At 41.2% G+C, this 24,793-nt stretch overlaps 1 protein-coding gene across 1 annotated transcript; it reads left to right on the top strand.

Annotated features, from left to right (window-relative positions):
- The first annotated feature begins 88 nt into the window (after nt 1–88).
- On the top strand, nt 89–18,809 carry ZNF780A (zinc finger protein 780A). Its single transcript, XM_047710885.1, is given in 7 exon segments — nt 89–568; nt 1,207–1,256; nt 6,139–6,193; nt 6,449–6,575; nt 8,150–8,248; nt 14,867–17,437; nt 17,440–18,809. Coding segments are annotated over 5 exon segments (2,937 nt in total). The 5' UTR covers nt 89–568; nt 1,207–1,256; nt 6,139–6,148; the 3' UTR covers nt 17,535–18,809.
- Nucleotides 18,810–24,793: the final 5,984 nt, after the last annotated feature.

Below are 24,793 nucleotides of genomic sequence, written 5' to 3'. Positions count from 1 at the left end.
TTAAAAAAATTTTTAGACAGTTTGTTAGCGTACAGAAACACAGTTGAGTTTTGTTGAGTTTTGCTGATTTTGTATACTGCAACTTTAATAAATCTGTTTATTCCACATTTTTTGGTGGAGTCTTTAGGGTTTCCTATATATAGGATTCCGCCTCCTTTAACAGTTATGCACATTTGCATTTTTCTCCATAAAGAGAAAAGTAAGTTACAGAGACTCTAGGAAGAAGCAATGTTCTCTCAGAGGAACCCTCAGTCACCAGCAGCCTGCACCTGCACGCTCCTGGGGGCTGGAACTCCCACAAATCTCTGGGCTGAGCTCCGTTAGGGGCGGACCCAAGTTGCACGCTGGGAACAATCTGAAACCGCAGAACGCTGGGCTTCGGAAGCGTTTCCACTTTGGGACTGCATTTCCCAGTGGCCACCACAGGGAGTCAGCGACCACTTCCGGCCACCCCAGGGTCGTCGTCGTCGTGGTGGGGCGAGGCCGTCAGGTCGAGGAAGGAGTCGGGGGCTGCTAGAGAGAGCCCTCTGCTGAGCAGGACCCCAGCCGGAGGGATCCGCCAGTGTGGGTGGGCAGACAGAGGCGCTCAGGACAGGGAGCTCACAAGCACCCGAAGGAGCCTCGCCTGAGCGTGCGCGCGCAGCGAGGAGGGGATTGTGCGACCGCCAGCGGCGGACGTGGAGGTTGGGGGTGGGCGGGGGGAGGCTGCGTGAGGGCGCTCCTGGTGCTGAGGTGCTGTGGTGACGGGAGAGGGGGCGTGGGGACACTGAGCGTGCTTTGCTGTGGCTGTGTGTGTGTGTCACTGGGATCTGTGGGCCCTCCGCTTCCGCCGTTTTCTCCCCTCCCAGCCATGTGGCTGTAGCCTACCAGTGGCCCCAGTAGGGAGGTCGGATACTGTCCCTAGAATGAAAGTTTCCCCCTGAAAGCCCAGGCCTGGACTTGGAATAGGAGTTTTAGAGCTGCAAGTGCCTGTCTGCGTCCCGCACGGGGGCAGCTCCATGTTTAGAACCACCGCATTTTCAGAGTACTGTCCCGAGGAACCAGCTTCCATCTCGGAGACCGATTGCTCCTTTTACTCCCATCCCATTTTGTGCGAAGTAAGGGAGGTGTGACCCTGGAGGGTGCTTTCAAATTTAGTCTGCCGTCCAAGAAAAGTCTGGGGTCTCATGCTCTTCTTTTCCTTCCCCTTCTACCATTATCCATAAGGACCCCGGGAAGGATGAGAGTATTATTATTGCTGCACGTCAAAGTCAAGGGTGAGTTCTGCTTTGTTTTGCATAAGAAAGGCGTTTTTGTTTTTAGAATATAGAGGTTCCAGTAAATTTTCAGGAAATGTAGGGAGACCTGCAAATTGATACCCCACCATTTGGTCCCCCGTTGCCTCTCACCTCTTCACTTAATATTCACTTGGTAAATAATTTGATACACCAAAAACCGTTTGGTAAATGTGTTCACATCTTCTTGAGCACTCCCATTTTTCTAAGATGACACGGAAATAAACCTCCAGCGATTAATGCTAAAGCTTAATTTTAGACTCTGATTTGGTAAGAAGGAAATCAGTGTTCAGGTAGAGTCACACACTGGATATCTTTTGCTCTGTAAGGACCTGCTTTTCGAAGAAGAGAAGAATGGAGATGGTTAGCTGATTTCAGTCGGTCTGAGGCTTTCAGAAAAGGGAAAGTGCTAGCCACAGAAGTCGGTATCAGTAAGAGCCAGGATTTTTCCAGGGAGTTCCATCAGTTGGAATTTGTATCATTGGCCACATCTGTTTGAAGTTTGGCAGCTCGAGTTGTGCCTTGGGCGTCCTTTTGCGTGGACCGTGAGAAGCGATACTGTGTGGTTGAGAGTAGGGGCTGTGGACCCAGAGTATCTGGGTTGGAATATTGTGGCTCTTTGTGGCTGTCTCAGGTTTGTAATGAATGTTAGATGAGTCAATATGTATAAAGCCCCTTAGAGCAGTGCCAGGCTTACAGTAAGTGCTTGGTAACGTTTTCGCTGTTGTCTGTGTGTGTTTTTGCTCATTTTTCTCAATTTCTGTACAACGTGGGCCTTGGGAATATGTGATCCATGATTGCTGCCTGCATGTTAAGGAGTGAGATGCTCAGGCGATATAAAAATTCTTGGGGCACCAATGTGGCTCAGTTGGTTAAGCATCTGACTCCTGATTTCAGCTCAGGTTGTGGTCTCAGGAGTTGTGGGATCAAGCCCTGTGTGGGGCTCCATGCTGGGCATTGAACCTGCTTAAGATTTTCTTGCTCTCCCTCTGCCCCTCCCTCCCCTTCTGTCTCCCTCTCTTAAGAAAAAAAAGAATAAAAGTGCTTAACCTGAGTTGCGGTGACTCCATTTGTGGTCTCAGGGGACGACAAATCCCTTCAAATAGTATATGAAAGTGTTATGGTGGATTTGGTGGGGGAAGTGTATAGTTTCATGAGATTATTCGAAGCATGCATGACCTAAAAGGCTTGGACTCGATCTGTGTAGATCAGTAGTTCCTAACGGGGTGATTCTGCCCTCCAGGAAGCGTTGGTGGTATTTAGAGGGAGCTTTGGTTCCCACACTGGGGGCCAATGATAGTTGGATCAAATAAGTAGAGGACAGAGATGCTACTAACATTTTACAGTGTGCAGGAGAGCCCTCCCCACCCTCCTCCCCGCCCCACCCCGGAAACAAAGACTTTCCTGGTTTAATATGGCATTAATGCAGAGGATGAGAAACCCGAGAGTGCTATTTAAAATGATCTTGTACAAACTGAGTAGTTAAGCAAATCACACTAGACTCGTGATGGAGTATTATGCACTTAGGAAAATTACGTTCATAAATAATCATGAAAAGAGAAAACATTTGCTCTCGTGTTAAGCAGTATTCATGTTAGGGACAGTAATACTCAGGAAGATGTATATGAGTCCCATTTACTAAGCGAGGGCATTCTGTAAGGATTCTCTCCAAAATGATGTTTTCATCTGTTTCTTAAGAAAACCATGCCTGGTACTGTGTATATACGAATGATTTTCTTACTCAGTCTGTAGGTGCCACTTACCTGCCTTGTGTTTTTTCAGAAAAGAATCTTAATTATGGAAATTTCTGATTGTCTTGGTGAGATACAGGTAAAGGAGGTTAGAACTGGTTGCTGTTACTTGTGATAGTCACATTGATTTGTCGACTCATGCAAGCTCGACTCTCCTGACTCTCCTGACGAGCTCTGTTCTTTAATGACTGAAAGTACCCACTTCCTGATAGCTCTTTTTGTTTTTATGGTTTAATTTGGAAGTAGCTTTACTGTGGGTCTTTGTTTGTTTTGGGTTTTGTTTGTTTTAGAGAGACAGCCTGAAGCAGGGGGAGGGAGGGGCAGAGAGAGAGAGAAAAATCTTCTGCTTCAGGCTCAGTGTGGAGCCCCATTCTGGGCTTGATCTCACAACTCTGAGATCATGACTTGAGCCATAATCAAGAGTTGGATACTCAATTGACTCAGCCACCCACGTGCCCCTTTATTGTCTATTTTTGATGATGGAATAGTGCAAAACTTATTTTTAAGGAACTTAAGAAAGTTAAAATTACAATACCACCCTCTAGGGGTAGTCATTATCTATGCCTTGGTTTATATTTTTCCAATTATTCTTTTGTGTGAATACGAGCGTTTTGTTTCTGTAGAATAGAATCAGAATCAGTTCAAAAAACAAATCAAGCCATTGTTTTCATTCATTTCTGGGCCTGTGAGAGAGGGCATAATACCATTGCCTCTCTCTGAGGCTTCTGGCCTGGAAGACTCCTTTTCTCCTTGTCTTTCTGAGAACCCTCTTTGCTAATGTGATTCTTTAAGAATTTCATTCTCCAAGTTAAGCTCTGAATATTTTTGGTTAGCATTCTAAAAAAGAACAGGCCTTACACTATATTTTGTTGTATGACTTACACAAGGAAAAGGGAAACCGTGGAGTTAAGTTTCTTTAACAAACGTAATCTTTATCCTCAGTTAATATGTGTCATTATGCATTTCCATTGAATTCTCTTAGTATTTTTTTAGGTTTCTTATTTCTGCAGCACAGAAGTCTGAACAAGAGTAACTTTAGAGCAGAGGTTGACAGAGCCCAATCAGAAAAAGTCATCTCGTGTACTTTGAACGTTTACAGGAAAGACACCTCTTTTGGGCTACAGTGTCACCACGCTTTGACCAAATTATAAGCCCATGGAATTTCTATAGAGTTAAAGAAACTGTTGGAAAATTTGTACCTTACTTAGAAATTCTAAATCTGTTAAATGCAAAGTGATTAATAGTAGAAGATGATACAGTGGCTGTGTAGGGAATATCGTAGCCAAAATAATAGTTTTATTATTAATTAAACTTTTAAAAAAAGATTTTGTTTATTTATTTGACAGAGAGAAACACAGCAAGAGAGGGAACACAAGCAGGGAGATTGGGAAAGGGAGAAGCAGGCCTCCTGCTGAGCGGGGAGTCCGATGCGGGGCTTGATCCCAGGACCCTGGGATCATGACCTGAGCCAAAGGCAGACGTGTAACGACTGAGCCACCCAGGTGTCCCCGAAGTAATAGTTTTAGAGACATAATAAGCTTTTCTGTTAAGAGGACATGTGAGACTATCAAATGTATACAGGACATTGCTCGGGGCCTACAGACATTTTTTCCTACGAATTATTGTAACCTGCTCAGATAAATATAGATATTTTATTTATTTATTTATTTTTTAAAGATTTTATTTATTTATTTGACAGAGAGAAATCACAAGTAGGCAGAGAGGCAGGCAGAGAGAGAGGAGGAAGCAGGCTCCCTGCTGAGCAGAAAGCCGGACGTGGGGCTCGAACCCAGGACCTGGGATCATGACCTGAGCCGAAGGCAGCGGCTTAACCCACTGAGCCACCCAGGCGCCCCTAAATATAGATATTTTAGTGTTTATTCAAGAATTGGGAAATAGGGGCGCCTGGGTGGCTCAATGGGTTAAAGCCTCTGCCTTCGGCTCAGGTCATGATCTCGGGGTCCTGGGATTGATCCCCGCATTGGGCTCTCTGCTCAGTAGGGAGCCTGCTTCCTCCTCTCTCTCTGCCTGCTTCTCTACCTACTTGTGATCTCCATCTGTCAAATAAATAAATAAAATCTTAAAAAAAAAAAAAAAAGAATTGGGAAATAAAGGAAACAAACCCATTAAGTAAAAACAAGAGTTTATTAGAATATCTTGAGTTTTTCCAAGTTCATAGGGAAGTTGTTTAAGTAAAAGTTTGTTTTTCATCTGACTTAGAGAACAGCTTCCTCATAGGAAAAAATACATATAAATGTACACATACATATAAGTATGTGTTAATGAATATAACTATATATACATTCCAAGTTGCCAAGGCACCATAGTTGCAATTGTGAAGCACTCTTAAGCAAAAAGTAGAGAATTGGAGCCACAATACGGTAACAAGAACTGTTAACGTGAAATGTAATTTTCCAGAATTTTTTTCTGTCAATGTCTGTTAGTCTTTACATATATACACATGTTTTATAGATGTAATCATATTCTGCATCCTGTTTTGTAACATGAGTTTTCTGCTGACCATGTATCTTGAGCATGTAATGATTACTTAGTATTCTGTTATGAGGATGCCCTGCCCTGTGTAACCGGCTGGCTTTGGTGGACTTAGAAAGCCAAACTCTGCCTGAGTAATTCCATTTACACCCTTCTCAGTTTTCATGCCTTGCCCCACTTCTCCCAATTCTGAGTTCACAAAGACGTTCTGATGTGGATGATGTGACCCATTCTCAGCCCTGAAAGGTGGGATGGCAGAGGAGGATCTGCACAGAGCAGGATAGGGGGGCCCAGTCCTAGGCCTAGTCATGCGTCCCAAGATCGGAGGATCCCTCATGCTAAGATATTTTGGAGGACAGCATGTTCCCCGGGGCTTGGGAGAGCTTGATTTCGTCCAGACTCCTCATGTTTGAGGCCACTTTGTATGGGGAATGGGAGGGAAAGGCAGAGGGATGGAGGGAAAGGGAGATTGTGTGAAGCAGAGAGGGATAAAAGAGGAATTTTAGGGAGTAGTTGAGACATAAAAATGGAAGAAAAAATTGTTGTATTAATATGAGTCACTTAGAGAGCACCAAGGCACAGCCTGGCTTAGTCCTTCTTTGTTTTTTCTCTCTCTCTAGGAGGGGAAGCATGAGGAAGATGGACCAGTTCTGTCATTCTAAAAACATGGCCTATGTAAGTCGATATTTCTTCTCCCGAAATATAATGACTTTTGTTTTTTTAGCCATTCCCCACCATGCGGGTATCAGTAGGTCATCCCACAGCACCCAGTGAGTGTGCTGTGCAGCCACAAGATGCTTCAGGAACCGGCAGGCATGCTGAGAAGCGGCATATTTTCCCTGTCCTGCATGGCATACCTTCACCTCCTCTCTCCTCACCTTGCGGTAATTTCCTTCAGTTTCACGGTAATGCATGTGTGTGTGGTTTCAGGGATCTCTGTCATTCGGGGATGTGGCCATCACCTTCTCCCAAGAGGAGTGGGAGTATCTGAACCCTGCTCAGAAGGCCTTGTACAGGGACGTGATGTTGGAGACCTACAACAACCTGGTCTCCCTGGGTAAGACTGTCCCACAGTAGTAGTTCATTCTAAAGATTTATATTACAATAAAGGTATGCCTTGGTTAAGCGTCTGCCTTCAGCTCCGGTCACGATCCCGGGATTCTGAGATCCAGCCCCGCACTGAGCTCCCTGCTCATTGGGGAGCCTGCTTCTCTTTCCCCCGACCCTGCCCAGTGCTCTTGCTTGCTCTCTCTGTCTCTCTTTTTCTCAAATAAATAAATAAAAATCTTTAACTAATATTACAATGAAATTGGTATTGAACAGTTATAGTTAATAATTTAAATTTTAATAATTTTGTAATTTAAAACAATAATTTAATAAAGTATTAATGTCTCTTCTCTGGAACATCAGCTTGCTTCACCGTGAGTTTCAGGGCCATCTTTTAAGAAATAGCTGAGTTCCTTCTTGTTCCCAGAGGAAATCATTTGGAATTTGTCAGATTGAAAATAGGCCTGTCTGTTTTTACAAATTTAGGGGCACGTGGGTGGCTCAATTTGTTAAGCGTCTGACTCTTCGTTTCAACTCAGGTCATGATCTCAGGGTCATGAGATTGAGCTCTGTGTCGGGCTCCACACTGGGTGAGGAGTCTGCTTGAGATTTTCTTTCTCCTTCTCCCCTGCCCCCTCTAAAAAAATATTACTACAGATTTAACCAGATCTCAATCAAAGGTTTTTGGTTTGTTTTGTTTTGTGGGGTTTTGTTTGTTTGTTTGTTTTTGAATTTTAAAAAAATTTTTTCAGGATGCCTCGGTGGCTCAGTCAGTTAAGCGTCTACCTTCAGCTCAGGTCACTTATCCCAGCGTCCTGGGATCGAGCCCTGCATCGGGCTCCACACTGAGCATGAAGCCTAAAATTTTTTTTTTCTGTCTCTCTGCCCCTCCCTCTCCCTACTTATACTGTCTCTCTAAAACAAACAAACAGGGCGCCTAGGTGGCTTAGTGGGTTGGGCTGCTGCCTTTGACTTGGATCATGATCTCAGGGTCCTGGAATCGAGTCCCGTATCGGGCTCTCTCCTCAGCAGGAAGCCTGCTTCCCTCTCTCTCTCTCTGTCTGCCTCTCTGCCTGCTTGTGATCTCTCTCTGTCAAATAAATAAAATCTTAAAAATAAATAAATAAAAAGAAAACAGAACCCCACAATAAAGCAACTTCCAAATTAAACCACAAAAACAAAAACAGAGCTATCAGGAAGTGGGTACTTTCAATCATTAAAGAACTGAGCTTGTCATGAGAGTTGACAAATCAGTGTGACTATCACAAGTAACAGCAACCAGTTCTAACCTCCTTTACCTGTATCTCACCAAGATAATCAGAAATTTCCATGATCAAGATTCTTTCTGAAAGAACACAAGGCAGATAAGTGGCGCCTGCAGACTGAGTAAGAAAATCCATGTGCATACACACCGTACCAGGCTTGGGTTTCTTCATTAAGAAACTGATGAGCCTGTTTCTCCTTCCGCTTGCTGCTCCCCCTTCTTGTGCTCTCTCTCTCTGACCAATAAATAAAATCTTAAAAATAAATAAATTTCTACACCATAGGTCATGTCATTTCTCTTTTTGTTTGTTTGTTTTTAAGCAGAAAGTTCCATTTCTAAGCCAGATATGATTACCTTACTGGAGCAGGAGAAAGAACCTTGGATGGTTTTGAGGAGAGAAACAAGTGGATGGTACCCAGGTGAGTAGAGGAAAAGCTGGCAGAGAGGAGCAGGAGGGTCAGAGAGGGGTCATACCCCTGAGATGTGGTTTGGAAAAATGCCTTCAAAGACCCAAGGCCTGTTGGATAAAAATGCCCGAGATCTGAGAAGGAAATAAAGATCACACAGCATGGGCTCTCACAGGAACTCCATCTTTTGCTAATTGTCTCTAAGTTTTGTTCTTTTATTTCCTCTCCTTTCAGTGGAGTGAACTTTTTTTTTTTAAAGATTTTATTTATTTATTAGAGATCGCACGCACATGAGCAGAGGGAGAGGGAGAACCACAACCAGACTTCCACACTGAGTGCGGAGCCTGCCGAAGGGCTTGATCCCACGACCCTGAGACCATGACCTGAGCCAAAATCAAGAGTCATTTTGACACTTAACTGACTGAGTCACCCAGACACCCCCCCCACAGTGTAACCTTTTAACATATATTTTGCATCCATCTGCTTTCTAGCTCTGCTTTTGCATTTAAATCTCTAAGATTTATTTATTTATTTATTTATTTGACAGAGAGATCACAAGTAGGCAGAGAGGCAGGGAGAGAGAGAGAGAGAGAGAGAGAGAGGAGGAAGCAGGCTCCTCCCCACTGAGCATAGAGCCCGGAGCGGGGCTTGATCCCAGGACCCTGGGATCATGACCTGAGCCGAAGGCAGAGGTTTTAAACCCCTGAGCCAATATGTGTTTCTAGGATCTAAAAAATGTTTTCATATATTCAGCAAATATTTATTGAGGGTCTACTCTAAGCAAAGCACTGTGCTTGGCACTCTCTGTACAGTGAAATGAGCATGACTGAGCATGAGCATTTCTGCCCTTGGCAAGAAAGACACGGATCAGTCAAGTAAGCAGATGAGTAAGTCAGTACTGTCGGGAATGATGCTGTGCAGCCAGGTGTACAGGAACAGTGCGGGGAGAATGACAGGGTTGGGTGGTTAGGGAGCATGTCTTGAAGTGGGCGTGCTTGCACAGAGTCGTGAAGGAAGGGTTCAGGCCACAAATCTGGGCAGGAGCATTCTAGTCTGAGCAGGACACACAGAGGTCCTGAGCAGGACACACAGAGGTCCTGAGCAGGAAATGGTCTCTTTATGCCTGGGAGCAGTAAGAAGTTTCGAGCCAAAGAGACAAAGGGATGGTGGGAAGGGAGGTCTGGGAGTTAGGCCAGGACCAGATCCTACAAGGTTCTGATTATCATTGTGAAGAACACAGAATGTTTTCTAAGAGTTACTTAGAGCCATGTTCTATGTTGAGAGTGTTCCTCACTTCTTAGTTTTTAAATAAACTAAGTATGACAAGGACACAGAAAACCTCAACACAGAGAATTGCATTATTAAAAGTACCTACACTTGTGGGGCGCCTGGGTGTCTCAGTGGGTTAAAGCCTCTGCTTTCAGCTCAGGTCATGGTCCCAGGGTCCTGGGATGGAGCCCCGCATCGGGCTCTCTGCTCAGCGGGGAGCCTGTTTCCCCCTCTCTCTCTGTCTGCCTCTCTGCCTACTTGTGATCTCTGTCTGTCAAATAAATAAAAATTTAAAAATATATTAAAAAAAATAAAAATAAAAGTACCTACACTTGTAACCACCAGGCCATGAGTCACAATTTTGCCAGCTGTTCTGGAAGCCTGTTGTGGGTTTCTTTGCACTCACAGACTTTCCCCTCCCTGCAGGAAAGGTTTTCTCTAGGGTTTTATTGTCTGAGTGAACATCTCCAGTCTGATTTCATTTTACCTATCATTTTAAAAAGTCTTTTAAGTCTCTTTTAGATGAAAGGTTCCTCTTTGTTTTTTTGTGAACTGTTTTTTTCTCCATTAAATTAGAGCATTTGTCCTGTAGTTTCAGACCATCTGGATTTTGCTGATGACATCTTGGTGTTATGGAGGAACATGTTCCTCTGTCTCCTCTTACGGGTCCAGAACCTTAATCAAACTTTTGGGAAACCTTTTTTCCCCCTAGGTGTTGGTGACACTCTTCAGTCCGTTGACATGTGATGTCTGGATTTCTTGTTCTAGTGTTATCAGCAGCCACTGACAGGCCATACTATGTCCCTTAATTCGTCAGAGGTTGTAAATTGGTGGATATTCGAATTCTGTCATTTATTCTTTATTAGCTGGAATGCATGTGTAAAAAGAAACTTCACCTTATTTACTACTCGGTTACTCAGTTGTACAGCTCATATGAAAATTGAAGATAAATATTCTTTTCCTTTGTTTACTAATTTTCTAAATAACGTGTTGGTTTCTTACATCCTTTCAAAGGTGACCCTTTTGGGGGGCACCTGGGTGACTCAGATGGTTAAGCGGCCCAGTCTTCATTTTGGCTCAGGTCGTGATCTCAAGGTCCTGGGATTAAGCCCCGTGTTGGGCTCCCTGCTCAGTGGGGAGCCTGGTTCTCCTTCTGCCCCCCCCCAAGCTTGTTTTCTCTCTCTCTCTCAAATAAATGAATAAAACCTTTAAAAAACAAGAAAGAAAACTAGATTCACTGGTTGTGAACATTTGGCCACCTTTGCTGTATGTATTTATGTATCTAAATGTTTGAAACCTTTTTTGCTGAACCACTTGTAGGTCTAAGTCACTGATGTTTTGACATGTGGTACCTAAACATTTCACTTTGTATCTTCTAAGAATAGGAAAGGTCCTAATAACCTTTCATTATTCCTAATTAGCTTCATTATCTTAATTAACCTAAATAACATACCATTGTCACACCTAAGAAAATCACCCTATTTGAGGAGTATCATCTGCAGCTCACAGCTCATAGCTCACAGCTAAATTTCTCTCATTTCTCTTTAAAACTTTCGTTTATTTGGTTTTGTGGGAGTGTGTTTCAATTTAAGATCCAGTCAAAGTTCATGAATTGATTTATGGATCGGTTTCTTTTTAAAACATTTTTGTTTACTTTTACTTTTTTTTTTTTACTGTTAGGCTTTTTTAGTCCCTTTTTATCTGAAGAGCTTCTGTGCCATAAAATTTATTTAAATTTAAATTTTTTTTTTAATTTGGCTTTTATCTCTCTCTCTTTTTCTGAGTCCAGGCTTGTTTACCTAAACTATGACATTCTGAATTTTTTTTTTTTTAAGATTTTATTTATCTATTTGACAGATCACAAGTAGGCAGAGAGGCAGGCAGAAAGAGAGGAGGAAGCAGGCTCCCTGCTGAGCAGAGAGCCCAGTGCAGGGCTCAATCCCAGGACCCTGGGATCATGACCTGAGCTGAAGGCAGAGGCTTTAACCCACTGAGCCACCCAGGCACCCCTGATTGGTTCTTTTTAATATTTACTGTTTGTTTTCAAAGGTCTCACTAAGATCATCCACTCTTTACTCAAGTCTAGTGAGTATCTTTATGATCATCACTTTGAATTCTTTATCAGGTACCTTGCTTATCTCTGTTTCATTCAGCTCGTTTGCTGTGATTCTGTCCTGTTCTTTCGTTTGGCTCATTTTCCTCTGTCTTCTCACTTTATATAACTCTGTTTCGTATATTAGGAAAGTCAGTTACAGCTCTTGATCTTGAAAATAGTGACCTCGGGGCACCTGGGTGGCTCAGTGGGTTAAGTGTCTACCTTCAGCTCAGGTCATGAACCCAGGGTCCTGGGATCAAGTCTTGCATCGGGCTTCCTGCTCAGCAGGGAGTCTGCTTCTCCCTCTGCTGCTCCCCCTGCTTGTGCTTGCTCTCTCTGTCAAATAAAACAGCAGAGCCTCTTTTGCTTTCAGCCCGTTGGTGGCAATGGCTCACTTTGCCTGTTCTGGGTAAGGTTTGGTCTCTGTGCTTTTAAGGGGTCTGTTGGGGGCCACTAGGGGCTTGCAGATTGGTGGTGTCAGCAGTCAGACTCGATGCCTGCTCTCAGCCTGTCTACTGGGACTGTAGTTGCACCACCTTGCAAGGCACTCTCTCTGCCTTTCCCCCTGAGAGGGGGCCAAGTTCCCTTGCTCACTGGTAGGCAGGACTGGCAGTCACACTGCCTGCTCCTAGACCATCTGCCAGGGCTGAAGGTGCACTGATCAGCAGGGTACTCTCCATACCGCTAGCTCTAAAGTTTGGTTGCTGGAACTGTGGGTACACTGGTGTGTGTGCTTATCCTTCCCCTGACCACAAAGCAGGAGTCTCTTTGGAGTGGCACTTGTTCTGACTGGGGCTGCTTGGAAGGTGTGTTGGGGCTGGAGCCTCTCTGGAGTGCAGTGGGTTGGATGGGACAGATCCTCAGGAGAATGCGAAGTTGGGGCATGCAGTGCTAGAAGGGTAGGTGCTGCGTGTTTACACTGGTTTCCTAAAGCTTCCAGCTATCTAGGTGGTGACTGGGGGTGGGCAGGGAATGGTTCCTGCTGGCTCTTTTGTTCTTGGGGAAGTTTCCCAAAGATCCGTGTCCCTCCAGCACACATTCTGAGATTAGTAAATAAATGTTCTTCATGTATACCCCCAGGTGCTTTTTCAAACTGCTTATTCTATGTTGTTATCTGAGCAGGTTGTTATGCTGGCTCTAAAAGGATAGGGACTCGAGTTTCCTGTCACCCTCTGGCTCTCTCCCAGAACCAAACCTGCTGATTTTTTAAGTAACCAGAGTTAAGCCCCACTGATTGTAAAAACTCGTGAAGTTAAGTCCCACTGGTTTTCAAAACCAAATGTAACGGGATTCATCTTCCCAATGTGGGTCCCCCATTCCTGGGGTGCCTGGTGTGAAATCTGATCCTCTTCTTTGTGTTTGTGGTGTCCCTCCTGTTTGTGGTTATTCTCACTGGGGGTTTGGTTCCCAACTTCATCTCCACCCCTTCTACCCTTTTTGATGTGGCCTGGTCTATGCTATTCCCTGTGGAAAGTCTGTTCTGCCATTCTCAGGTCATTTTCATAGTTGCACTGATGTGGCTGTTATCTTGGTGTGTCTGTGGCAGGAAGTGAGCCCAGGATCCTTCTAATCCACCATCTTTCAGAACTCTCCCTATATCCTCTATATTTTTGTTGAGATTTTCTATTTTTCCATTTGTTTCAAGAGTATTTGTGTTTGCTTATTGGAACATTTGCATAATTATAGTTTTAAAGCCTTTGTCAGGTAATTCAAACACCTGTTAATCTCAGTGTTGGCATCTGTTGATTTTCTTTAACATTATGATATATTTCGGCAGGTGCTCAACCTAGTTAAGGTTCCAGCTTCAAGTTTCTACCTGTTTTCTGTGGTTTGTTTTCCCACAGTGACATATACATGACCAGTGGGGCTCAGATGTGCGTTTGTTCCCATTTGAAACAAATAATCTGAGAATGGTTCAGTTTATCAACTTCAGTAGTTTTGAATGAGTGATTATTATGATAAACCTTTCCCAGTGGCTCATTTTTGCATTATATACCTTTATTCTCAGCCTTACTTCTTTTATCAGTACTTTTCCAATTACTTAACGCCTACTGTGTGCTATGGGCTTATTATTCAGTGGTGAATTCTATGAGAATTGTGTCTCCTCCTAGGCAGATTTAGGAATAAGAAAATATACAGAATGAGAAATGAGCTATTGAATGAGTGAACGTATAATTAAAACAGAATTGTGAAGGCAAGGAATGAGACTTTCGAATAGAGAATAAAGGAGAGGGATATAATTAGATGGGCCCAGTAGGAAGGCATTTCTTTTGAGTCTTAAAAATGAGACTGTTGTCTCCTACAAGCAACTAATGCCACAGGATTCTTGTGTAATGGATGAAACAGTCTGACCAAAGCATGAAGATACTGAAGAAATCACTATAATGTTCGGAGCACTAAAAGAAGGCAGTGGGGTAGAAATAGGGTCCAAAGGATGACAGTGGCTTCATAGGTCTTGTTATCCGTGGTAAGGGTTTTGGATTTTATTATAAGAGTAAAGACTAACCATTCAAAACAGTTTTTAAGTGTGGATCCTTGAACTTTGATCTGCATCACAATTATCTGATAGAGCTGTTAAAAATACAGCATCTTAGGACTTATTCCTAAAAATTCTGATTCTTTGCATCTGAGTTGCTTGAATATTAATACTTTTAACAAGCCTACCAAAGGATTTTGATTAACACCTAAATTTCACAGTTCATCCCTTCCCATATTATGAGCATCACCATCTAACATAAACTTTCTGCATTTTCGGAGCTCTTCTTAATCCTTTTCCAAATACTCTGGAAGTGTATTTTATATACTTCACTATATATTTAAAAATTTTTTTTCTAAGACAATTATCATATGATCTGTCTGATATGAGAAATTTGAGAGAGAAGGCAGAGGTTTGGGGGGGTAGGGAAGGAGAAAATGAAACAAGATGGGATCGGGAGGGAGACAAACCACAAGAGACTCTTAATCTCACAAAACAAACTGAGGGTTGCTGGGGGGAGGGGGGGAGGGAGAGGGTAGTTGGGTTATAGACATTGGGGAGTGTATGTGCTATGGTGAGTGCTGTAAAATGTGAAAGCCTGACGGTTCACAGACCTGTATCCCTGGGGCAAATAATACATTTACATGTTAATAAAAATAATAATAATAAATAATCCAAAAAATTTTTTTTCTATATGTATATATATTTTTAGAGTTATATACTCTTCAGTGGATTTTGTACATATGTGTACAGGAAGATAAAATGTGTTTGCTTTCTCCTTTTCTTTCAGATTTGGAGGCAAATTATGGAGCTGAGAAGTTACCTTCAGAAAATTATATTTATGAAATAAATTTGCCTAAACTGGGTATAAAACAAATAAGTAAAACTCTTGGCCTCAAGGCCTCCAATTTTAGAAATGACTCAGATAGCAAAAATAGATTTAGGGAACAACAGGGACAGCAAGAGGGGTATATCAGTCAAAATATAATAAGCTATGAAAAAATGCAAACTTCTACTCATAGTACTTCTCCTATTCACACTACAGATAAGCCATATGAATGTAAGGAGTGTGGAAAGTACTTTAGTCGTGGTTCAAATCTTATTCAGCATCAGAGTATCCATACTGGAGAGAAACCCTATGAATGTAAGGAATGTGGGAAGGCCTTTAGACTTCTTGTCCAACTTACTCGACATCAGAAATTTCATACTGGTGAGAAACCCTTTAAATGTAAGGAATGTGGGAAAGCTTTTAGTCTTCCCACCCAGCTGACTCGCCATGAGAATATTCATACAGGTGAGAGGCCATTTGAGTGTAAGGAATGTGGGAAGTCCTTTAATCGTAGCTCAAACCTTGTTCAACATCAGAGTATTCATACAGGTGCAAAACCATATGGATGTAAAGAGTGTGGGAAAGGCTTTAATCGTGGTTCAAATCTTGTTCAGCATCAGAAAATTCATTCTAGTGAGAAACCCTTTTTATGTAAGGAGTGTGGGAAGGCCTTTAAATACCATTACCAACTTATTGAACATTGTCGGATTCATACTGGTGAGAAACCCTTCGAATGTAAAGAATGTGGGAAGGCCTTCAGTCTTCTGATTGAGCTTGCACGACATCAGAACACTCATACTGGTGAGAAACCATTTAAATGTAAGGAATGTGGCAAGGCCTTCAGTCGTGGCTCAAATCTCATTCAACATCAGAGTATTCATACTGGTGAGAAACCATATGGGTGTAAGGAATGTGGAAAGGTTTTTCGACTTCACCTTCAGCTTTCTCGACATCAGAAAACTCATACTGGTGAGAAACCCTTTGAATGTAAGGAATGTGGGACAGCCTTCCAGTATCAGTACCAGCTTAGTGAGCATCAGCGAATTCATACAGGTGTGAAACCGTATGAATGTAAGGAATGTGGGAAATTGTTTCGTCGTGGTTCAAACCTTATTCAACACCGGAGTGTTCATACTGGAAAGAAACCTTTTGAATGTGAAGAATGTGGGAAGGCCTTTAGACTCCATATACAACTCATTCGACATCAGAAATTTCATACTGGTGAGAAGCCCTTTGAATGTAAGAAATGTGGAAAAGCCTTTAGTCTTCTCACTCAGCTTAATCGCCATGAAAGTATTCATACAGGTGAGAAGCCATTTGAGTGTAAGGAATGTGGGAAGTCCTTTAATCGTGTGTCAAACCTTGTTCAACATCAGAGTATTCATGCTGGCGTGAAACCATATGAATGTAAAGAGTGTGGAAAAGGCTTTAATCGTGGTTCAAATCTTATTCAGCATCAGAAAATTCATTCTAGTGAGAAACCCTTTGAATGTAAGGAATGTGGGAAGGCCTTTAGGTATCATTACCGACTTATTGAACATCATAGAATGCATACTGGTGAGAAACCCTTTGAATGTAAGGAATGTGGGAAGGCCTTTAGTCTTCTGACACAGCTTACTCGACATCAGAACATTCATACTGGTGAGAAACCATTTAAATGTAAGGAATGTGGCAAGGCCTTTAATCGTGGCTCAAATCTTGTTCAACATCAGAGTATTCATACCGGGGAGAAACCCTATGGATGTAAAGAATGTGGAAAGGCTTTTAGACTTCACCTACAACTTTCTCGACATCAGAAAACACATACTGGTGAGAAACCCTTTGAATGTAAGGAATGTGGGACAAGCTTCAGGCATCAATACCAACTTATTGAGCATCAGCGAATTCATACAGGTGTGAAACCCTATGAATGTAAGGAATGTGGAAAGAGCTTTAGTCATGGTACAGACCTTAGAGTACATCAGAGAATTCACACTGGTGAGAAACCCTTTGAATGTAAGGAATGTGGGAAGGCCTTTCGACATCATTACCAATTTCTTGGACATTACAGAATTCATACTGGTGAGAACCCCTATGAATGTAAGGAATGTGGGAAATGTTTTACTTGTGGTAGTGAACTTAGAGTACATCAGAGGATCCATACTAGTCAGAAACCATATGAATGTAAGGAGTGTGGGAAGGCATTTAGTTATAGCTCAAACCTTATTCAACATGTTAAAATTCATACTGGCAAGAAGCCCTATGAATGTAAGGAATGTGAAAAGGCCTTTAGCAATAATTACGAACTTACTGTACATCAGAGAATTCATACTGGTGAGAAACCTTATGAATGTAAGGAATGTGGGAAAACTTTCAGACTTAGTTCAGTCTTTACTGCCCATCAGAGATTTCATACAGGTGTGAAACCCTATGAATGTAAAGAGTGTGGAAAGACCTTTAGTTGTAGCTCGAACCTTATTCAACATGAGAGGATTCATACTGGTGAGAAACCTTATGAATGTAAGGAATGTGGAAAGGCTTTAGACTTAGGTAAGTTTTTATTACCCATCAAAGAATTCATACAGGTCTGAAGCCCTATGAATGCAAAGAATGTGGAAAAGCCTTTACTGTGAATGGTCAGCTTACTTGACATCAGAAAATTCATAATCGTCAGATGTCCCATGAATATAAGGAATGTGGGAAAACCTTCACTGGATACGAACAACTTACTCAACATCAGAGAGTTCATAGTGGCAAGAAGTCCTATGAATATAAAATGTGGGACGACCTTTCATCATGGACTGAGATTCACTCAACAGCACAGTATTCCTACTGGTGAAAAACTTTGAGTAGGAGTAGTGTGGAAAGATTTTACAGTCAAAGCAAACACCTTAGTGTTGAGAGGACCTTCTGGTGAGAAAGTCTTTGAATGTAAAGAAATATTCATGTTCACAGTTTACTAATCATGAAAGAATTATCCTAGGTATTTTAGTTTCACGCGCTTAGAAAAGCCTTCAAACTCAAACTGGAGGAGAACTTGTTGGAACAAACGTAAGCGAACATCTACCTGAGGCAGGTGCTTTATCACCACTGCCATTTCACTACCTGCATGACATTAGGTGCCTATCCTCTTTGTGCATCATTTGTAAATGGCAACAATGGTGAGTGCATACTAGTGCAATTACAGAAATAATTGTGTTACAATACGTACAAAATCCTTACAAGAGTACTTGGCACATGCTTGTGTTCATAACAGCTTTTATGTTTCATTAGCATCATTGTTGATGACACGAAAATTATATTATTGTGTATAATTTAGAAAAATGTCATCTATTCCTTAATTATTAAGTTTTAAATAAGTACTGTATAAAATTTTATGGTAAGTAAAAGAATATGAGGATTTTCATTAAGAGTTCATTCCTTAAGTTACATCAAAAAGTTAATATTGAAAAAAAAAGTTAATTTTGAAAAGAAACCCTATGGATTTAGGGAATGAGGAGATGTTTAAAACCAGCTGTTGAGGAGTCAGTTTTTGAAGTGATTTGTCTATAAAAATAACATGCAGAAAATGTATAATTTATTTCCCTGTCCAGAAGTTAAGATAAATATTAGTGAAAGATCAAAATAAAAGCATCCATTTATATATTCAACTTTATCATGAAAATTGCTGCACATATGAAAAGTTGAAAGAATGAACACCCATATACCCCTACGTAGATTCAAAGTTGTTAACAATTTGACATTTATTTTTCTGTATATTTTATGTTGTACCATTGAGAATATGTTTTTGACCTCATGATACTTTCCCCTTTATTACTTCAGTATGTCTCTCAAACATAAAGACAATCTCATATAGAGCCATGTTACCATAATTACCCTTAAGGAAATTCTCCATAATTCCACAGTATCTATCTTACCAGTTTCTTCACCAGCCCCTAAGAGTAGGTTATTTAAGGTTCATTTAAATAAATGAACCACAGAGGTTCATTTAAGTAGAATGCATTCCAGATTCTGTACTGTATTTTGTTAGCACTCTATATTTTAGTCTACAACAGTGACTCAAAATTTCCTGGGTATCAGAATCATCTGTGGATCTTAGTAAAAATACAAAGGTCCAGGCCCACTGAACCTCTGTTTTTTCTAGCTGTCCAGGCGATTTTGGTAATGCAAAATCAAAATAGTATCTCTATAGAGAGCCACAGATCTAGAACATTTCCCCTTTTGCAAATATTCTTAAATAATGTTGACTTTTTGAGAAGTCCAGGAAAATTGTCTGCCATGTGTTTAGGTTTTTTGTTTCTGTATATTGTCATTTGGCCCCCTTTTATTCTTTGTGTTTTCTGTACAAAGGAGATGGGGGTGGGGAGCTTCAGCCACATTCCACAAGTTCAGTCATGTTTGCATTTCAATGGAATTCATTCCTGAATTGTCTATTCCATTTTTAAATTTTCTATTTGATTCAGAATTTAAATACATATGATTATAAATTTCCAAAGAGGTGACAGTCTCTCCACAGATCTTTACAATGGAGGTCTGGTGTCATCTGACCCACATGATCAAACTTAGTTTTACTAACAAAGCAATGACCTGTCCTTACATGTTTTCTGACCTGTTGCAATATGACATATAAACATAACCTACAAAGTATTCTCCTCTTAAAACATGTAATCTGAACCCAATGGAACCTCTAGGCCCAATTTCCTTTGTTTTGTGCATTTTTTTAAAGATTTTATTTATTTGACAGAGATCACAAGTAGGTAGAGAGGCAAGCAGAAAGAGAGGAGGAAGCAGGCTCCCCACCAAGCAGAGAGCCCAATGCGGTGCTTGATCCCAGGACCCTGAGATCATGACCTGAGCCAAAGGCAGAGGCTTAACCCACTGAGCCACCCAGGGGTCCCAGCCCCTGTGGTTCATATGATTTCAAGATACACCTCAACAATGACCATCCGAGAACTTCGAAGAACAGGCATTATTACAGATCCCAGAAGGCACACCCAAGGGTAACACAGTGCGGTTGCAGGTATAGGGAGAGAGAGTTCAGATCTGGGGCTCTGCTTTTATTAGGAACTGAGTGTAGGATGTCGAGGGTTTCACAGTTTCCTTATTGGCCAATTTAAAGCCTGAGCGAGAATTAAGTTACTGGAAGGGAGAAGCAAGGTTAATCAAGTGGTCAATTATCTAGGTTACCCAGGGCTTTCTGAAACAAGGAGCTTCATGAATGAAGGTGGCCTAATTCCTTCTCTGGTTGTTTTGCTAGTAGTTGTGTCAAACAGCTTGTGATATGTCTATTCAACATGGCGTCTTTTGAAGTGGGTGCCTCAGCGATGAAGATTAATGTCAGGTATTTACACTATTATCAAAAAACTTAATGTCAGCACTTACTACCCTGCTAGATTTTACACGAATTGCTTTTTCTTTAAATTCATTAAGCTTTTTTATTTTTAAGATTTTATTTATTCATTTGACAGACAGAGATCACAAGTAGGCAGAGAGGCAGGCAGAGAGAGAGGGGGAAGCAGGCTCCCTGCTGAGCAGAGAGTCCCTGGGATCATGACCCAAGCTGAAGGCAGAGGCTTTAACCCACTGAGCCACCCAAGTGCCCCAAAATTCATTAAGCTTTTAAATCACATAAAAAGAAAAAAAAAAGGAAAAAAACTACAAAACATTGCATACTAGTTTGTCTTGTTCCCATGTATTTACCTTTATTGAGATCTTTATTTCTCTATATGGCTTGTGTTACTGGCTAGTGTCTTCATTTGACCTTGCAAGACTCCCTTAAACATTTCTTGCAGGGTAGGTCTAGTGAGCACCAGCTCCTGGCAACGTCTTCATTTCTCTGTCAATTTTGAAGGGCAGTTTTTCTAGATATAGGATTTTTGGTTGAAAGGTTTTTTCCTTTGGCATTCTGCATATATTGACCCACTGTCTTCTGGCCTCCAAGATTTCTTCTGAGAAATCTGATAATTTCATTGAGTATCCCTTATATGTAATGATTCACTTCTCTCATCACTTTCAAGATTCTCTTTGTCTTTTGAAAGTGTAATGTGTCTTGTGGCTCTCTTTTTATCAATTTTTTAAAGATTTTATTTATTTATTTGACAGACAGAGATCACAAGTAGGCAGAGAGGCAGGCAGAGAGGAAGCAGGCTCCCAAGCAGAGATCCCGATGTGGGACTCGATCCCAGGACCCGAGATCATGACCTGAGCCGAAGGCAGAGGCTTAACCCACTGAGCCACCCAGGTGCCCCAAAATGTCCCAAATTTGATTAAAGATGTAAACATGCACATCCAAAAAGCACACCAACCTTTATATAAAATGAAGTCAGGGTGCCTGGATGGCTCAGTGGGTTAAGCCTCTGCCTTCAGCTCAGGTCATGATCCCAGGGTCCTGGGATCAAGCCCCACATTAAGCTCTCTGCTCAGCAGGGATCCTGCTTCCCCCTCTCTCTCTGCCTGTCTCTCTATCTACTTGTGATCTCTCTGTCAAATAAATAAATAAAATTTAAAAAAATTTTTGGGACATTTTCAGCATTATTTCTTCCAATAATTTCTTCAGATTTTTTCTGCCTTCCCCCATGCCTTTTCTCCTTCTTGGACCCGCATGATGCATATATTGGCCACCTTGATGATATCCCAGAAGTCCTTTAGGCTGTTTGCTTTTCCCTAATATTTTTTCTTTCTGTTCCGCATACTCACTAATTTTCATTGTTCTATATTCAAGTTCCCGGAGGCTTTCTTCTGCTGCCTTTGGATCCCTCTAGTGAATCTTTCATTTCAGTACTTTTCAGGTCCAGAATTTTTCTTTTTTAGATTTCCACTCTTTATTGATATGTCCATTTTGTTTGCGCATTATTTTCCTGACTTTCTCCACATTTTCCTTTAGTTTTCGAGCATCTTTAAGGCAGTTGTTTTAAGGTCTTTGCCTAGTATATCTGCCATTAGTTCTTTTTCAGGGACAGTTTCATTGATTAATTTGTATTTTCTTTGAATGCTCCACACTTTCCTATTTCTTTGTATACCTTTTGATTTTGGTGTTGTTGCTTCAGTTGGCCATTTGAATCTAGTAAGTGTGGTAACTCTGGAAATCAGATTATCTCCCCTCCCCAGGGTGTGCTGTTTTGTTTTGTTTTGGAGGTTATTTGTTTATTTTTGGTTTTTGGTTTTGGTATTGGTTTTTGATTGTTGTAGGTCATCTCTGTGCCAAGGAGAAGTCTGAAGTTTATAGGTCATAGATCTTTTTTTTTTTTTTTTTTTTAAAGATTTTATTTATTTATTTGACAGAGAGAAATCACAAGTAGGCAGAGAGGCAGGCAGAGAGAGAGGAGGAAGCAGGCTCCCCGCTGAGCAGAAAGCCCGATGTGGGGCTCGAACCCAGGACCTGGGATCATGACCCGAGCCGAAGGCAGCAGCTTAACCCACTGAGCCACCCAGGCGCCCCTCATAGATCTTTTCTGATCTAAGACCTTGTGTTCCACTTCCAGATCATAGAGTAAAAAGATATCTCTGCAGACCCATTCCCAAGTAAAAGAAGTAAAGCTGAAAAATAACATTTGAAATCCCACAACTAAATATTTACAATATGAAACATATCCTAAGGTCATATAGCAAGTGAAATATTCTTCCAAAAAAAATTTACTGAAACTTGGCAAGAACATTAGGAGTCTGGCCTTTAAAATATGGCCTGTTCCCTCCTCCACTCTGGAGCTCCCCTTGATAGAAGCTTCATTGTAGGTAGGTGTGACCAAGAAGATGGGGCTCCCTCTCCCTCCAGGTCTTGATCAAGTGTTGCCGTATCTCAGAGGGAGGGGGAGAATGCAAGTGTTTCTCATCCTTACCAACTCAGTTGAAGAGGCTAAATGCCTGATGAGTATAGTTGAGTACTTAGGGACTTCTGCCACCAGCCCCTACCCTACATAGATGGAGTACTCTACTCAAGCAAGTAAGCTCAGAATACTGGGACCTGACTGTCCTCATCTCAGGTCACATTTTAGACAGATTCTACACTGAGAGAAGCAGGATGAGAAGCACAATGCCCAGAATAGTTGTTCAGAGATTTTTGCCCAGAGGGAATAGCAGTCTGTAAGAAAAGAGCTCTGAAGCTCTCTCCAAAGGAACTGATTTTATTTGAAACAGTATAGGAAAATTCAAGGCTGAGGGCAATGTTAAAGCAAATAGTTCCTCTCAATTAAAAATAATAACCCAAACCATAGAATAGCTATTTCATCATACACAACTGGGGCCTGAGCTAATAATTACTATATATTTTAAGGCCAATGGCAAGATTACATAAATATTTTTTCCATACAACTTTTTAAATCTCCTAGGAAGAAATATGAAGCTATACTGTATTATATACTGTAATTTTTACACTGTACTTTTATACTGTACTGTTACTACTTTTGTTTTATTTGATTTTGAATTTCTGTCCAGAATTACTTCATTTCAACATGAAGAACATTCTTCAGTATTTCTTTTTAAGGTAAACCAGGTAGGAATGAACTCTCGGTCTATTTTCTGGGAATGTATATTTTACCACCTTTTGGGGGTATGAAAAAACTGGGGATGGTTTTAACCATTTTAACCATTTTTTCTTTTCTTTTTTTTAACTTCTTCGATATTTTAATACTGTGAGGAAAACAGAACAAAGGTGTTTTTAAAAGTACTTATTTTCACTTCACAAACTACATTTAGCCATTATTTCTTTAAATATTTTTCCTCTTCATTTTTTTCTCTCTTCCTCGTTTTCTCATTAAATGTACGTTGATGCACCTAAAGATGTTCCAAATTTATCTGAGTCTCTGTCCATTTCCCTTCATTCTATTTTCTCTGTTCTTCAGATTGTATAATATCTGTTTACCTATCTTCAAGTTTTCTGATTCTTCTGCCAATTGAAATCTACTGGTTACCTCTTGTGATTTATTTTATTTTTATTTTATTTTTTATTTTATTTTTTTTAAAGATTTTATTTATTTGTCAGAGAGAGAGAGTACACACAAGTAGGCAGAGAGGCAGGCAGAGAGAGAGGAGGAAGCAGGCTCCCCGCAGAGCAAGGAGCCCGATGCGGGACTCGATCCCAGGACCCCAGGATCATGACCTGAACTGAAGGCAGTGGCTTAACCCATTGAGCCACCCAGGCGTCCCTTGTGATTTTTTTTTTTTAAATGTTAGTTATGGCATTCTTCAACTCCAGAATTGCCATTTGGTTATTTTTATTATTTCTCTTTACTGATATTCTCTACTTGATAAAATATTATCTTCATATTTTTGTTCTTGTTCCTTTTTCTTCCTAAAAACTGGATTAGTCTCCAGCTATCTTTTCCTCTGAACTATCTGTGAAGAAATCTGCCTCATTTGTATTATTTCCAGCCCATTAGGCTCCACTGGTTTTCTGCTGTTTGCTCTGCTGTTTTCAACAATTTCTTGGAGGTGTAAATTGCTCAGTATTCTGATCCAATTTAATTCTGGAAGGGCTAGTTTTTAAGATCAATCTTTGAGGTGTGTTTTGATCTCAGGATTTATACATGGATATGTATAACAATAAGAGTGCAGAAAGTGGGAGGATGGAATGAAACTACATTAGGAGTAACATATACATCTGTGAAATTAAGTTGCTATAACCCCAAAGTCAATTCTACATTAAGATGTATATGGTATGTGGGGCACCTGGGCGGTTCAGTCAGGTGTCTGCCTTCAGCTCAGGTCATGATCCCAGGGTCCTGGTTCAAGCCCCACGTCGGGCTTCCTGCTCATCAGGGAATCTGCTTCTCCCTTTCCCTTTCCCCCTGCTCCTCCGTCCCTACTCGTGCTTGCTCTCTCATTCTCTCTCAACTAAATAAAAATTTAAAAAGATGTATATGATATGCTTCAGAGAATCTACTAAGAAAATAACTTGAAATATATAGTGAATGA

This window comes from Lutra lutra, chromosome 17 (genome assembly GCF_902655055.1).
Source record: "Lutra lutra chromosome 17, mLutLut1.2, whole genome shotgun sequence".
Taxonomy (NCBI): Eukaryota; Metazoa; Chordata; class Mammalia; order Carnivora; family Mustelidae; genus Lutra; species Lutra lutra.
The sequence above is the reverse complement of the archived record's forward strand: the minus strand, read 5'-3'. Positions and strand labels throughout refer to the sequence as shown.